General features: G+C 40.6%; 1 protein-coding gene and 1 non-coding gene across 6 annotated transcripts in view; one reads left to right on the top strand and one right to left on the bottom strand.

Moving 5' to 3' along the window:
- Positions 1-16675, top strand: part of LOC105476372 (Cbl proto-oncogene) — a 105324-nt gene that overhangs the window by 69534 nt on the left and 19115 nt on the right. For all 5 annotated transcript variants that reach the window (XM_011732222.2, XM_071075680.1, XM_011732223.3 and 2 more), the window contains 9 exons: positions 176-332; positions 1136-1257; positions 2284-2421; positions 4316-4403; positions 4750-4881; positions 5094-5297; positions 11323-11454; positions 11543-11920; positions 14230-14324. In XM_011732222.2, the coding sequence (XP_011730524.1) occupies positions 176-332; positions 1136-1257; positions 2284-2421; positions 4316-4403; positions 4750-4881; positions 5094-5297; positions 11323-11454; positions 11543-11920; positions 14230-14324 (1446 nt within the window). The remainder of the gene's footprint in view (positions 1-175; positions 333-1135; positions 1258-2283; positions 2422-4315; positions 4404-4749; positions 4882-5093; positions 5298-11322; positions 11455-11542; positions 11921-14229; positions 14325-16675) is intronic.
- On the bottom strand, positions 15940-16044 carry LOC112425681 (U6 spliceosomal RNA). The gene has a single exon (XR_003016824.1). It is a non-coding gene; the product is annotated as a U6 spliceosomal RNA (small nuclear RNA).

Here is a 16675-nt window from a genome sequence, read left to right on the forward strand (position 1 = left end):
GCAGTGCCCGGCCCCCTTCTTTCTATATTAAAGAAGCTGACCTGTATTTTGAATTAAGAGGATTGAAATTGGTATTGAGAACTTAATGTGGTTCTCTTTCCTTTGCTTGATTATGGCGATGCCTGGAATTATCTCTGTTATTTCACTTTGTGTCTCCTCTCCACCCCCATCCCAGGACAATAGTCCCTTGGAAGAGCTTTCGACAGGCTCTACATGAAGTGCATCCCATCAGTTCTGGGCTGGAGGCCATGGCTCTGAAATCCACTATTGATCTGACCTGCAATGATTATATTTCAGTTTTTGAATTTGACATCTTTACCCGACTCTTTCAGGTAGGATACTAAAAAAGTTGACTAAACTGGTTACTGCTACTTTTCTGAAGAGAAAACTTAAAAAAAAAAAAAATTGGGGTTTTTGTCTGTGTGAAAGTATTTAATTCATTTTAGGAACTATGCCAAAAAAAGATTAAAACTACCTCGTATTAAAAATATATGTGTGTATGTATATATAGTGAAAATGACAGCTATACCACCTGCTTTCTTCTCTTCACATCTTTCCTTGTTATTGAATATTCTTCTTTTTATCATTTTAATGTTTGTAGAATGGCCAGAATATGGATATATTAGTTTTCTGATACTGGATATTTGTGTATGTTTGCAACTTTTTCTCCTGTTTTATCAAAATTGACTGTTAATATTGAGATGTTTAGATACTTCAAAAACAACTCCTTTCTTTTTCTCTAAAAATAATGCTTTTTTTGGTGTTGTCTATGCCAATTTGCATACACATTTATTTGAAACTTATTAGTTGCACCTGTAGGCCCTATCCTGGTTTTCAGTTTGTTGTTGTTCAACCCCACTACTGTTAATTAGAGCTGCTTTGCAAATTCTAGAATTTTCATTTTGTATTAAGTTTCTCCCTATAAGCATATATTCTTTTCTTCATAGCTTTTCAGAGTTTTTAATCTCCCAAACACGTGTGTCTTCCCTCTGAGTGATGGTATAATTAAAAATTTCTGACAATGAATTAAGAGTTGGTGTTGTTGTTTTTTTTGTTTGTTTGTTTGTTTCTCATTGCCCTCTGAGTTGGTTGTATGTCTGATCTGAATAGTCTGTGATTGATCTCGTTTCTTTAGCCCTGGTCCTCTTTGCTCAGGAATTGGAACAGCCTTGCTGTAACTCATCCTGGCTACATGGCTTTTTTGACGTATGACGAAGTGAAAGCTCGGCTCCAGAAATTCATTCACAAACCTGGCAGGTCAGTGCAATGAAGCAAAAAGGTTTATTCTTCTGAATTTTGTTATCTTGAGACTTCTGCTAGTATAGAAGAAACATGGCCTTAATTAGTTTCACAATAGCCAAGATTCTGCAATAGGATTGATACCTCTTTATCAGATGTATTGACTTAATTCAGATCCTATAATTTGATAAATGTTTTCAGGCCACTTAAGAATTGAGTTTATGGCCGGGCACAGTGGCTCACACCTGTAATCCCAGCACTTTGGGAGGCCGAGGCGGGCGGATCACGAGATCAGGAGTTTGAGACCAGCCTGGCCAATGTGGTAAAACCCTGTCTCTACTAAAAATACAAAAATTATCCAGGCGTGGTGCAGGTGCCTGTAATCCCAGCTACTCAGGAGGCTGAGGCAGGAGAATCACTTGAACCTGGGAGGTAGAGGTTGCAGTGAGCCGAGATCATGCCATTGTACTCTAGCCTAGGCAACAAGAGTGGAACCCTGTCTCAAAACCAACACAAACAAAAAAGAATTGCGTTTATGTGTCGTTTGCTTCTGGTGTGGAGTCATGGAGGAAGTTACTCTCTTTTTAAAAATATTTTTTCTTTTTACTCGTCACTGACTTGAAGCTAAGGATAAGTGTTATTCTTGCCTTGGTGTGGTGGCTCATGCCTGTAATCCCAGCACTTTGGGAGGCCAAGTTGGGCAGATACTTGAAATCAGGAGTTCAAGACTGGCCTGGCCAACATGGTGAAACCCCATCTCTTCTAAAAATACAAAAATTAGCCAGGCATGGTGGCACATGCTGTAGTCCCAGCTACTTGGGAGGCTGAGGCAGGAGAATCACTTGAACTCAGGAGGCGGAGGCTGCAGTGAGCCGAGATCATGCCATTGCACTCCAGCCTGGGTGACAGAGCCAGACTTTGTCTTTTTTTTTTTAAAAAAAAGTTATTCTTGACGGTCCTTTTGATTTTTGTCTGTATCTTGCCTTGCCTTCCACCCTAATACCAGCATAATCTACTAAAGCTTCTGTTTGTCTCTGTTCATAGTTACATCTTCCGGCTGAGCTGTACTCGTCTGGGTCAGTGGGCTATTGGGTATGTTACTGCTGATGGGAACATTCTCCAGACAATCCCTCACAATAAACCTCTCTTCCAAGCACTGATTGATGGCTTCCGGGAAGGCTTGTGAGTACCTACTGCATACCATCTGTTAGAGTCTAGGAACTTAGGGGCTGTAAAACCTCATCATTAATGACTTTATTCCAGGTTTCTTAAACTACAGACTAAGATTCAGGAAAATATTAAAAGATGATACTGATTTGACCTTCAGGTCCTGGAAGACTTGTTTTTCTTTTTTAGGGATTCCATGAGTGAAATTATTCTCTACTGCTTCAGTTATTACCATAAATAAACTTCATCTTTTTTTCTTTTTTTCCAAATGTTAACTTATTTTCAAGCCTATTTTGGGTTTTAAAATATACCAATTAGCAGGAAATTTGACCATTTAGTTGGCATTCAAGTGATTCAATGTTCCTAATGGCCATAGGCCTCGGTGGCCTTCATCTGCTTTCATCCTCACTTCATTTTTGTTCAGCAGCATTTCTTCAGGCCTTGGGCTTTTGTAACCTATGCTGCTATTTGTAACTAAGTCCTTATTTATTCCAGAATTGCTATTCCTTTGAGAATTCAAATTGATTATCAGTTGGTAAACACTTAAAAATACTAACAGTTGACCAGGTGGTAGAAAACTAGCTTGTGTTTTAAAGTGATTAGGAAAATACATTTTGTATTATACATTATCGTTTACTTATGATAGCATTGGGTCTGAAAGAAGTGCTGTCCCGGCCGGGCACGGTGGCTCAAGCCTGTAATCCCAGCACTTTGGGAGGCCGAGATGGGCGGATCACGAGGTCAGGAGATCGAGACCATCCTGGCTAACACGGTGAAACCCCGTCTCTACTAAAGACACAAAAAATTAGCTGGGCGTGGTGGCGGGCGCCTGTAGTCCCAGCTACTCGGGAGGCTGAGGAAGGAGAATGGCGTGAACCCGGGAGGCGGAGCTTGCAGTGAGCTGAGATCCGGCCACTGCACTCTAGCCTGGGCGACAGAGCGAGACTCCGTCTCAAAAAAAAAAAGAAGTGCTGTCCCAAATGTCAGAACAGTTTGATGCTAGAAACTGGATCTCCCTGGTAGATGATCTCAGTGGCTTAATTTGCATCTTGTTACATTGCTTTTAAATTAGTGTCTCTCATTTTCTTAAACCTGTAAATAAAGGTATTTCAGGTCCTTGATCAAAAGCAAATGCAGTTTAAATTAAGAATTTAGGCTGGGCTCAGTGGCTCACACCTGTGATCCCAGCAGCTTGGGAGGCTGAGACGGGCGGATCACCTGAGGTCAGGAGTTCAAGACCAGCCTGGCCAACATGGCAAAACCCTGTCTCTATTAAAAGTACAAAAAATTAGCTGGACGTGGTGGCAAGTGCCTGTAATCGCAGCTACTTGGGAGGCTGAGGCAGGAGAATCACTTGAACCCGGGAGGTGGAGGTTGCAGTGAACCAAGATCACTCACTGCAACCTCAGAAAAAATAAAAAAAATCTGTCTCTAAAAAAAAAAAAAAAAAAAAAAAAGAATTTCTGTATGGTGGCCATCCATTGATTAAAAATTGGTTGGTAAACTGTGACCCATGTGCTACCTGTTTGTTCCCCGTGTAAGCCAAGATAGTTTTTCCTAAGAGTCATTTTGAAAAAAACAATCAGAGAAGAATATGTGACCCAGACTAATGTGGCCTACAAATCCTAAATGATTTTCTGTCTGGCTCTTTACAGAAAAGCTTTGCTAACCAACCCCTTGATTAAAAGATAGAACCTATGGCGTTGTTACCTGGAGAAGGAGAATATCTTTGTTTTTGGAGAATATCTTTGAACTGTTCTGTTATTTATTTTTTTGAAGTAAGATTTATCTTTATACTTACACCAAGTTGCCCTTTTAGATTGGAGGAACTCCCAGATACCATTTGTCTATATTAGCAAGCACTGGTAAATTGGCTTCAATAAAACCCAAGATTGATTACTCTTTACAGCTATTTGTTTCCTGATGGACGAAATCAGAATCCTGATCTGACTGGCTTATGTGAACCAACTCCCCAAGACCATATCAAAGTGACCCAGGTGAGTTTTGTTTTACATTATAACCATATCACTGAACACAAACTTTAGTATAGTCTTTATAGAACTGATGGCATAATTGAATTGATTGGAACACCATTGACTAGATTAGTGAATTTAAACTGTTGACTAGATTAGTGAATTTGTGTGTATGTGGTTTCACTTTAAACCCTGGAGCTTAAAATAGGACCCAGACTAGATGCTTTCTGGTTTAATGGGAGAAAATAAACCACTGTTGTGACATTTTTATATAAGCAAAATTTGTATACGAAGCAAGTCTTCATTTTTTCTGTTGTTAACATTTATGATTGCAGTTATTCAACTAATAGTCTCTTAATTTTTCTTAAAGGAACAATATGAATTATACTGTGAGATGGGCTCCACATTCCAGCTGTGTAAAATATGTGCTGAAAATGATAAGGATGTAAAGATTGAGCCCTGTGGACACCTCATGTGCACATCCTGTCTTACATCCTGGCAGGTATGGATCTAAACAGTGACTTTCTTCAGCTATGTAATCACCTTGGAGAATTCGGTATGATATAGCCTTTACTGATATAAGGGGTGGTCTGGCTTTTGGGGTTAGGTTTAAACTTTTACTTTCTTTTAATCTCTAGGAAATGTATTTTCTAGCAGATTAATATTTTAAATATTTTCAGATGCATCTTTTACTATCTCTTGCTTCTTCTGCAGGAATCAGAAGGTCAGGGCTGTCCTTTCTGCCGATGTGAAATTAAAGGTACTGAACCCATCGTGGTAGATCCATTTGATCCTAGAGGGAGTGGCAGCCTGTTGAGGCAAGGAGCAGAGGGAGCTCCCTCCCCAAATTATGATGATGATGACGATGAACGAGCTGATGATACTCTCTTCATGATGAAGGAATTGGCTGGTGCCAAGGTAAGACAGCAGTTTAGGAGACTGGCTAAATCCATTATGAGTTTATGTTCTAAAGCCGTAAAACACTTAATGATATGCAAACTACAATGATAGGTAGTATTAATAGCTGATATTTATTGAGCATTTACTATATGACAGATACTATGTTAAACACTTTACTTGTTTTTTACTTATATAATCTTTACTACAACCCCATGAGTACATACTACTATTACCCTCATTTAACAGATTAAGAAACTGAGGCACAAAGAGGTTAAGGAATTTGCCGAAGATCACACACTGCAACCTCAGAAAAAATAAAAAAAAATTTATTTTTATTCAAGCTAGTAGGTTGAAGCATCTGTGAGCTGCATCTGTAACCAGGCATTCCAGCTTAAGGCCCATGCTGTCTGTATAGGACTAAGATCCGAAGTTTAGGACTAAGATCCGAAGTTTAGGACTAAGATCCTAAGATCACACAGCTAGTAGGTTGAAGCATCTGTGAGCTGCATCTGTGACCAGGCATTCCAGCTTAAGGCCCAATACTGTCTGTATTTTAGGACTAAGACTTTATTCATATCCCCTGGTGGAGAATATGATGGAGAAATAAAAGAACTGGATCCTCTTTTGCTAATGCAACTAGAATAAGTTCGGTTCCCTTTTTTTTTTTAGTGGAGTCTTGGCATTAGAAAGTTGGGGCTGGGCATGCCTATAGCTCATGCCTATAATCCCAGTACTTTGGGAGGCTGAGGCTGGAGGATCAGTTGAGCCCAGTTTGAGACCAGCCTTGGCAATATAGTGAGACCCTATCTCTACTCCCAACTCCAAAAAAAAAAAAAAAAAAAAGCTGGGTATGGTGTTGTGTACCTGTAGTTCTGACTACTCTGGAGGCCAAAGCTGGAGGATCAGTTGAGCCCAGCAATTCGACGTAGCAAGACCCTATCTTCACCACCACTGCCCCGATGCCCCCCTAAAAAAAAAAATAGTTAGGCATGGTGGTGTTCGCCTGTAGTTCTAACTAGTCTGGAGACTGAGACAGGAGGATTGCTTGATCCCAGGAATTCAAGGCGGGAGTGAGTTGTGATTGTACCACTGCACTCTAGGCTGGGTGACATGGTGAGACCCTGTCTCATAAATAAAAAGCAATTGTATACTACGTGTAGCGTGACTTATTTCTGTAAAAAAATTTTTTTAAAAGGATATACATAGAAAAGTTGGATGACTACATACCAAACTAATCACTGTTATTTCTGAGGATAGAAATTGAGAGCACTTAAATTCTGTGGAATATTTGAATTTTTTTACAATTAATGCATGTTACTTTTTCAAAGTGTTTGTTGTGCTAGATGGTTGAGTGCTATATGGGATAAGAAATCTAAGACAAGGCTTTCAAGGAGCTAATAGTTTTATTTAGGAAGAGGACATATGTGCAGGTGAAACACTTGAGAGGAAGAAGTAAAGGAACACTCTTTCCCTAGCCATGTAGAAATGCAAACAGAAAAAAAACCAGCTTCATGTATTTTGTCATTTGGCCATTCCATAATTTATTTTGTCTTCCTTTTAATGGACATTCATATTGTTTGCAGGCTTACATATATTGGCCAGCTTTTAAACAAGTCTGTCTAGGCTAGCAGTGGGATTGCTACATAAGGGCATGTGTATTTCAACTGTGATAGAGGGGAGGGTTATGATTAATGGAGGGGCTCATGGGAATATCACAGTGATAATGGTATTTTGTTTTTCAGCTGGATGATAAGTACATGGATGTTTTATTCCTTGTACTTTATAGTTCATTATATATTTTGTATGAATAAAATAATTTGAGTGAAAATATTTAACTTTTGGATAGTTATTAAAGCTTAGCCCCTTTTTTTGGTCCTGAAATCACTCTTGAAGGTATGGAAAAGAATGAGAATGCCTGTTTCTTCACATCCTGGTAGATGTTGTTTGTTGTTTTATTTTGATTTGTTTTTAATATAGTGAATCTACTTATAGTTGGTGAGGGCACATGGATTTTTTTTTTAAGGTTTAAAAGAATTGCTAAAAAACTTACAAAAACATTGGTTCCCTGCCTCTGTCCCCTCCAGCACCTCTCTGTCCCCTCGTTCAGAGTTTTAATTCTTGAAACTGTTTACTACCTCTGTGTTTCTTAACCATATGCTTATGCTGCTTCTTCTGGTTTCTTGATCTCTTCACCTCAGATATTGTGGGAGAGTGTTTAGGTCTCTTATCTCCCTCCTCTGTACTCCATATCCTCCCACTACAGTTATTTGAATTTGGCTTAGTACTCAGTGTTTATATGATTTCACTCCATACTCTGCCAAATAGCATACTATACAATAATTACTTTTGCTTTCTTATACAGCTTTCTGCTTTTCCTGGTATAATTATTTTTATTTTTTAGTTTTCAGTTTGTACCTGTCACTACCAAATCATACCGTACTCTCAAACATCCTCTCAATATAGTTTCTGTGAAGTAAAATCTGTTAGTATAGTAGTATGTGATACCGTGTACTGCTGCGTAGGAAATAGGAGTCATCTGTGTTCAGCTCCAGTCTGCTCCAGTCATTCTCTGTGCCATACTGCTTGTCACCCTGAGGTGTCCCCTCGCCATACTCATGGAACTTCATTGCCTCTCCTCTCTTGGAGTACCTTGGTTCCCGTGTTTTCTTCTTTTTTGCTTTACTTCTTTATGTCCTTAAAATGGCTTTCTGTGAAAGGGTGAGAGATAAACTTCTTGAGATCGTTGGTATCTTAAAAGTTCAACCTTCAAACGTAAATTGACTAGTTACAGAATTCTAGGTTGATAAATATTCTCCTCTAAATTGTTAAGGCTTCACTGACTTCTAGCTTCTAATGTATTTGTACTTTTCAGTGCTTCCTTTCCCTCTGTCACCAAAAGCCCTTTTTTTTTTTTTTTTGAGATGGAATCTTGCTCTGTCGCCCAGGTTGGAGTGCAGTGGTGCAGTCTCAGCTCACTGCAACCTCAACCTCCTGGGTTCACGCCATTCTCCTGCCTCGGCCTCCTGAGTAGCTGGGACTACAGGCGCCTGCCACCACGCCCGGCTAATTTTTTTTTTTTTTTTTTTAAGTAGAAACAGGGTTTCACCGTATTAGCCAGGATGGTCTTGATCTTCTGAACTCATGATCTGCACACCTCGGCCTCCCAAAGTGCTGGGATTACAGGTGTGAGCCACCACACCTGGCCCACCAGAAGCTTTTAAGATATTTTCCTCATCCTTGATTTGATGAAAAATGTAAGGGTATTTTTGGTTTGTTTGTTGTGGGTTTCTTTTCCTTAATTGAGCTGGGTATGTAATAAACCCTTTCTATTTGGCTATTTATGTCCTTTAAGTCTTTAAGTCTTGGAAATGTTCGTATTTCTCTGATCATTTGTTTTCCATTTATAAATTTATAAAGGTTCTACCTTTTCTGGAACCTTATATGCTGTGATAAAAGAATATTGCGGCCGGGTGCGGTGCTTCACGCCTGTAATCCCAGGACTTTGGGAGGCCAAAGCGGTCAGATCACCTGAGATCAGAAGTTCCATACCAGCCTGGCCAATATGGTGAAACCCTGTCTCTACTAAAAATACAAAATTTAGCCGGGCATGGTGGCGCATGCCTATAATCCCTGTTACTTGGGAGGCTGAGGCCGGAGAATGGCTTGAACCTGGGAGGCAGTGGTTGCAGTGAGCCGAGATTGCGCCATTGCACTCCATCCTGGGCAACGAGTGAGACTCCATCTCAGAAAAAAAAAAAAAAAGAATATTGCAAGGATCCATTGTGATGTTGAGACATGAATTTAAAAATATGATTAGTTCAACCCTCTGTGCTTAAGGAATGAGAGAAAGATCGATGAGAGGGCCTTCCAGAATGGGGAAAGGATTTGAAGAATCATACCGAAGTCAAAATAATCATAGCATGTGCAGGAAACACTGAGGAGATAAGCCTGAATAGAGCAGCCTTGACACTTGATAGGGAGTTGTGGGAAATACCTTTGGTTGCAGAGACCAGATTAGAAAGCCCGGCAGGAGGGTGAGATTTTGTAACAGGGCAAATTGGGAGTTACTGGTGGTTTTTGAGTTGGTGAGTGTTTAAGAATGGCTAAGCTGATAGTGGTAAGCAGAAGGATGTGGTGAGATAAACTACAAGTTGGGAAGTTCACTATGTTGTTGAATAAATCACGTCAAGACGCGGTGGCTCACGCCTGTAATCCCAGCACTTTGGGAGGCCAAGGCAAGGAGGATCACTTTAGCCCAGAGGTTTGAGACCACCCTGGGCAACATGACAAGACCCTGTCTACCTGTGCTTCCCAACCCCCCCGCCCCCCCAAAAAAAGCAACGTGTGGTGGTGCACACCTTGTCCCAGCTACTTGAGAGGCTGAGGCAGGAGGATGGCTTGAGCCCAGGAGGTCAAGGCTGCAGTGCACCATGTTTGTGCCACTGCAGTCCAGCCTGGGCGATAGAGCAAGACCCTGTCTCCCATAAATAAATAAGATCTGAGGTTGCTAAGTAGAATGAAATGAAATATACAGATATGAGAATCTTTTGGGGAAAAATCAGCAGGATATAGCGACTGACAAAATAATTATGATGAAGTGAGAGGAAGCTTGACTTTGACTTTTGTCATTGAGCTGTTTAGTTGCTCATGCTGCATTGTCAGCTGATTGGGAGCCCGTTATCTTAAGCATGTGGATAAAGCAAAGAGCTAAAGATGAGAGCTTTCTTTTTGTCATCTACCACCCAACACTAATAACAGGACTAAGTATGGGGATAGCTGTTCCTCTGTCAGTTGCTTTCCTGTTAGGGAATTTAAATGCAGAGTAGCCTTTTTTTTTTTTTTTTTTTTTTTTAATGAATTACTGTATATCTCTTGACCGCTTACTGTGGCAAGCTTATCAGCTATTCCTAAGCCTGCTATAGGCAGGGAAATGGAAGAGGTTATATATGTGTTCTTTCTTCTAATTTGGTACCTCATTTTTTAGAGCTCAAATTGACAGAAAATATTAATCCCTTTTAATTCTTGAATTGAAATAATTTATTTCTTTGGAAGAACTCAAGATACTTTTTAGTGATATTCTTGATCTTTTTTTTTTTTTTTTTTTTTTTTACAAATTTCACCTTTAAAAATTTTTTTTAAGTTAAAAAAAATTTTTTAGAGGGATCTCTGGTGTTGAACTCCTGGCCTCAAGCAATCCTCCTGCCTCCCAAAATGCTAGGATGACAGGTGTGAGCCATTGTACCCACTCTTATCTTCTTTCTTATTTTAATAACCCATAGAAAATTCGTCGTCATTGATCTGTTTCTTTGTTATGTTCCTTAAACATTGTTTTCCCAGGTACTTTGTTGAGAGGTTAATATCTGTACCCCGCCCTCCATCCTTTTTTTTCTTTTGTCAAGACAGGCTCTTGCTCTATTGCCCAGGCTAGAGTACAGTGGCATGATTATGGTTCACTGCAGTCTCAAACTCCTGGGCTCAAGCAGTCTTCCTGCTTTAGCCTCCCAAATAGCTGTGTGCCACCATGGCCCAGCTAATTTTTTATTTTATTTTTTGTAGAGACGGGGTCTCACTATGTTGCCCATACTGGTCTCGAACTCCCGCCTCCCAAAATGTTAGTATTACAGGTATGGGCCGCCATGCATGGCCTGCCCCTTTCTTTTTCTACGGATTCCTATTTTTAATCTTGAAAAGATTTTTTTTCTTTCTCCAAAGGTGAGGGGGTAGAAAACTGTAGTAATTTTTAAAATTGTAAGCTAGGAAATTTTTTGTCGCCCTGTCCTTTCTAGATAGATTACCTGTAGCTTGCCATGGGTATGGTGTTTCTGTGATTGAGAGTGCCCTCTTATGGTGACACAAAAATTATTCAGGAAGTGCTAGAATATCTGGAAGTTTTTTAAGAGGGTGTGTGTGACCTTAAACCTAAGTCTGGCCCATTTGTAGTTGTAAGTGTTCCCATGGTATTTGCCATCCACAGCTTTAGGAGAGTTGAAAGATGCCATTTCCCCAAACGAGAGTAACCTGTTAAATTTTTTATGTACCCTAGGTGGAACGGCCGCCTTCTCCATTCTCCATGGCCCCACAAGCTTCCCTTCCCCCAGTGCCACCACGACTTGACCTTCTGCCGCAGCGAGTATGTGTTCCCTCAAGTGCTTCTGCTCTTGGAACTGCTTCTAAGGTAAAGCATTTTCCATTACTGCAGTTTTTGGATTCTTTGCTGTGTACTAGTGGGTTTTTATTGATTTGCTTTCACCGTGCTTCCACAGGCTGCTTCTGGCTCCCTTCATAAAGACAAACCATTGCCAGTACCTCCCACACTTCGAGATCTTCCACCACCACCGCCTCCAGACCGGCCATATTCTGTTGGAACAGAATCCCGACCTCAGAGACGCCCCTTGCCTTGTACACCAGGCGATTGTCCATCCAGAGACAAACTGCCACCTGTCCCCTCTAGCCGCCTTGGAGACTCATGGCTGCCCCGGCCGATCCCCAAAGTACCAGTATCTGCCCCAAATTCCAGTGATCCCTGGACAGGAAGAGAATTAACCAACCGGCACTCACTTCCATTTTCATTGCCCTCACAAATGGAGCCCAGACCAGATGTGCCTAGGCTCGGAAGCACGTTTAGTCTGGATACCTCCATGGTGAGTCTTAATTTTGAAACTATCTAACCTGTTAAGAAGTATGTGTGGACCAGGCACAGTGGTTCATGTCTGTAATCCCAGCCCTTTGGGAGGCCAAGGTGGGCGAATCGCTTGAGCCAAGGATTTCGAGACCAGCCTGGCTGGGCAACATGGTGTTTTTGAAACCCTGTATCTACAAAAATTACAAAAATTAGCTGGGCATGGTGGCACATGCCTGTAATTCCAGCTACTCGGGAGGCTGAGATGGGAATATTGCTTGGGCCCAGGAGGCCAGGGTTTCTGTGAGCCATGATTGTGCCACTGCACTCCAGCCTAGGCAACAGAGTGGGGACCTGTCTTGAAAAAAACGAAGAAAGAAAAGGAAATATGTGTGGATAGAAGTTTATGGGTTGAAATTTTGTGATAGGTTTTATCTGGAATTCAGAGATGCTATAACATAATTCCTACCCTCAAGAAGTGTGGCCAGGCGCGGTGGCTCACACCTGCAATCACAGCACTTTGGGAGGCCGAGGCAGGTGGATCACCTGAGGTCAGGAGTTCGAGACCAGCCTGGCTAACATGATGAAACCCCGTCTCTACTAAAAATACAAAAAATTAGCTGGGCCTGGTGGCGGGTGTCTGTAATTCCAGCTACTCGGGAGGCTGAGGCAGGAGAATCGCTTGAACCTGGGAGGCAGAGGTTGCAGTGAGCTGAGATCATGCCACTGCACTCCAACCTGAGCAACAAGAGTGAAAGTTTGTCTCGAAAAAAAAAAAAAGTGTGTATGTTCATAGACCAGATGAGGCAGTTTGTAAATATTGCAGCAAATGTCCTTTTATAAATGCCATTTGTAATCTAACTAGAAAACAGTTAAGTTTTAGAGAAATAAGAGGTTATTCCCAGGTAGGGCAATCATGAGGACTTTATAGAAGGAGTGGCATCTGAATCTGAAGTATTTCTTTGGAAAGTGGATACGGTTTTCAGATTGTTAACAGCCACAATGACAAATGCTTAAGGTGTACTGTGGAATGACGATTAGGTTAATTTAAGTAGAGCAGAAATTTTGTCAGTAGGAGAAAGAACTGGAAAGGAACATCACACTAGATTAGAGAGACTTGAATACCCTCTCCCAAAAGAATTTTAATTTATATGGTAGGAAATGAAGAGCATTCGGAGGTAGGTTATTGGTCTTTTGTCTAAATATGCAAGAAAGGGTCCGGAACTGGGAGGTGGGAGAGGAATATTTGATGTTTTGTTCATTTATGCACTCAACAAAAAGTCTTGCCCTCACAAAGTTTATATTCTAATGGGAGGAAGATGGAATATAAACACGTTAATTGAATAACATAGTATGTTCACAGTCACAAGTGCTGTGGAGAAAAATAGCCCAAAGAAGGGTATAGAGAAAGCTGGCACAGGAGTGGGAGGTACATGAAGTTACAGAGTACAATTCTGAGCAGAAACCTGTAGCAGTAGGGAGGACCCGCCATGCTGATCCCAGGGGAGATTATTCCAGGATGAAGGAAAAAGCAAGTGAGTTTGGGAGAGACTGTTTGAAGAGTAAAAAAGGGGTTTAGTATAGCCAGTACTAAATGAGCAAGAGAGAGAATCATTGTTTATGAGCAGAGTGGGCAGCCAGATTAGGTCGAAGCCTCTTGAGAGCATGAAATAAAGACTTGTTAAGGCTTGAAAAGCAGTCAGTGCATGGAATAAAAGATAAGAAGTATCACATGTATACCGCATGCACGTAAAAATGAAGCTTTTACCTGGCTGGCTGTTGAATTTGAAATGAGCAGTTGATGGAAGCATTGGCAAGCAGGCAGTCAGAAATCTGAGGAGATGGAATGGGAGGAGTAAAGTTGAGAAATGCGGCACTAAGTGAATGGCATATTCTTTCGTTGCAGAGAAAGGGTAACACTCAAGTGGTACCAGTGAGTTGGACAGTTTAATTAGTGAGTGTGGATTAGGTTTGACTTTCTGTCAGCATCAGTATGGAATGACCGTTTTGAGTTTGCATATAGATTATTTAAGATACTAATGGTATTTGTGTGGATAGCCAATTTACTCAAATCTTTTTAGAATTAAACCAAAAAGTTCATTTCCCTGCCTCTTTCTAGATCTCCATCTCCCTAAACCTTACATTTGAAGGTTCTTCAGAACCTTAAGGCCTCTAAGCCTTCAGGTCAGATGTGTCAGATGTGATAACCCCTGGGCATGGCATTGAGAGTTAGGTCTGTATCTGTTATTGTTATTTTGAAAAGGTTCAGTAAGAGGAGCAGCTCAGCTGTGGTAAGAAAGTTGTTTTTCAACACTTTTCTTTACTTTCCAGAGTATGAATAGCAGCCCATTAGTAGGTCCAGAGTGTGACCACCCCAAAATCAAACCTTCCTCATCTGCCAATGCCATTTATTCTCTGGCTGCAAGGTAAGTCTGCTAAAGCTATATATATTTCATACAGTGGAGTTGGTACTTGTGAAAAGTTTACTTGGAGAAAATTTAGAAAACCCAGAGAAGTGTAAAAAAGAAAATAAAAATTAATTTCTGTTTGCACCATGTAGAAATGATTATATTTTATGTTTTAGAGTATTTCCTTCTTTTCCTTTTTCTGCATACATGTACCTTGATCTGTGTTGCTGGGGCCTGTCAACTTTATTAATATTTTCAAGGAGGTTATTTTGGATATCTGCTCTCTGTTTCATTGCTCTGTGCTCATTATTCTTAAGAGCAGCTTTCTTTAAGTTTAATTTCCTGTTTTTCTAGCTTCATGGAATGGATGCTGTGTTGGTCTGCTCAGACTACCATCACAAAATACCACATACTGGGTGGTTTAAATAGTGGAAATTTATTTTCCCTCAGTTCTGGAGGCTGGAATTCTGAGATCAGGGTGCCAGCATAGTGGCTTTCCGGTGAGGGCTCTCTTCCTGCATCTCACTGTGTCCTTACATGGCCATCCTCAGTGTTTGCGCAGATACAGAGAAAGAGAGAGAGCGCGCACAAGCTCTCTGGGGTCTCTTCCTATAAGGTCACCAATGCTACTGGATCTGACTTCTTCCAACCTTAATTACATCCTTAGAGGCCCCATCTCCAAATACAGCCACCCCTCAGTATATATGCATGCAGGGGATTAGTTCCAAGACCCCAGCATATACCAGAACGCCCATGGTCGGGTCCCATACTTGGCCCTGTGGAGCCACATATATGAAAAGTTGACCCTCCCTGTATGTGGGTTCTAATGAATACTGTATTTTCAAGCCAAACTTGCTTACAATCACAGAACCCAAGGATACAAAAGCCTGACTGTGTTTATTGATAAAAATCTATGTGTACACTGAGAATAAGGGCTTCAACAGATGATTTTTGGGAGAACGCAAACATATTTTACGGTATTCCACCCATTTTGATATGTCATATTTTCATTAAGTTCAAAATACATACTTTTTCTATTTGTGGTTTCTTTAATTTATGGGTTATTTATATGTTGCCTGATTTTCATACCTTTGAAAATTTTCTAGTTATCCTTCTGTTATTGGTGGCTTTATTCTAATGTGATCAGAAACCATACTGTCAACTAGTTTATGGTAAAATTTGGTAATTTGTATCACCCTCAGTTCCTAAGAATGTGTATTTTGCAGTTTTTGGGTTGTAGCATTCTATGTAAGTTACTGAGGTCAAATTTGTTAATTGTGTTAAATCTTGTATCTCCCTAGAACCTTTTTTAAATCTCTCTGCTATTGGATAACTGAGAGGAGAATGTTAAATTCTCCATCTATGACTGTGGTTTTTTCTTTTCTTTTTAGTTATATTTATTTGTGTTATCTGTATATTTAGCCTACGTAATTAGGGTACATAGAAACTTAGACTTTTTGATGCTAAATAAGTTTTTATTATAATCAAATATACCTCTTTTATTCTGTAATTCTGTTTCTTGCCTGCCTTAAGTCTGCTTTGCCATACATGAAAGTGGCTACATCACCTGTCTTTTAGTATTTGCATAACCTCTGTATTGTACCATTTTACTCCTTCTATTTTTTTTTTTATAAAAAATATGGAACGCTTGACGAATTTGTGTGTCATCCTTGTGTAGAGGCCATGGTAATCATCTCTCTATAGTTTCAGTTGTATGAGCTGCTGAAGTGAGCACAACTCCTTCTATTCTTTAATAGTTATCAAGAGATTCCATCATGCACTTTTGACTTTTGTTAGAGTTTTGTTTATTTATTTATTTAGAGATAGGGTCTTGATCTGTTGCCCAGGTTGGAGTGCAAAGACTCAATCATAGCTCACTGCAGCCTCAGCATACTGGGCTCAAGAGAACCTCCGGCCTCAGTCTCCTGAGTAACCAGGACTCTAGGCATTCACCATCATGCCCGGCTAAGTTTTAAATTTTTTATTTTTAGTAGAGACAAGGTTTAGCTGTGTTTCCCAGGCTGGTCTTGAACTACTGGTGTCAAGAGATCCTCCTGTCTCAGCTTCCTCAAATGCTGGGAAATACAGATGTGAGCCATCACAGCCAGCCTAGAGTGTATTTTAAATCAGCATCTCTGTTTGTTGCGCAGGCTGGAGTGCAGTGGTGCAATCTCGGCTCACTATAGCCTAAACCTCCCAGGCTCAAATGATCCTCCTGCCTCAGCCTCCCGAGTAGCTGGGACCACAGATGCGCGCTACCACACTCAGCTAATTTTTGCATTTTTTGTAGAGATGGGGTTTTGCCATGTTGCCCAGGCCGGTTTGGAACTTCTGGGCTCAAGGGATTTGCCCGCCTTGGCCTCCCAAAG

The sequence above is a fragment of the Macaca nemestrina genome, chromosome 12 (assembly GCF_043159975.1).
Source record: "Macaca nemestrina isolate mMacNem1 chromosome 12, mMacNem.hap1, whole genome shotgun sequence".
NCBI lineage: Eukaryota > Metazoa > Chordata > Mammalia > Primates > Cercopithecidae > Macaca > Macaca nemestrina.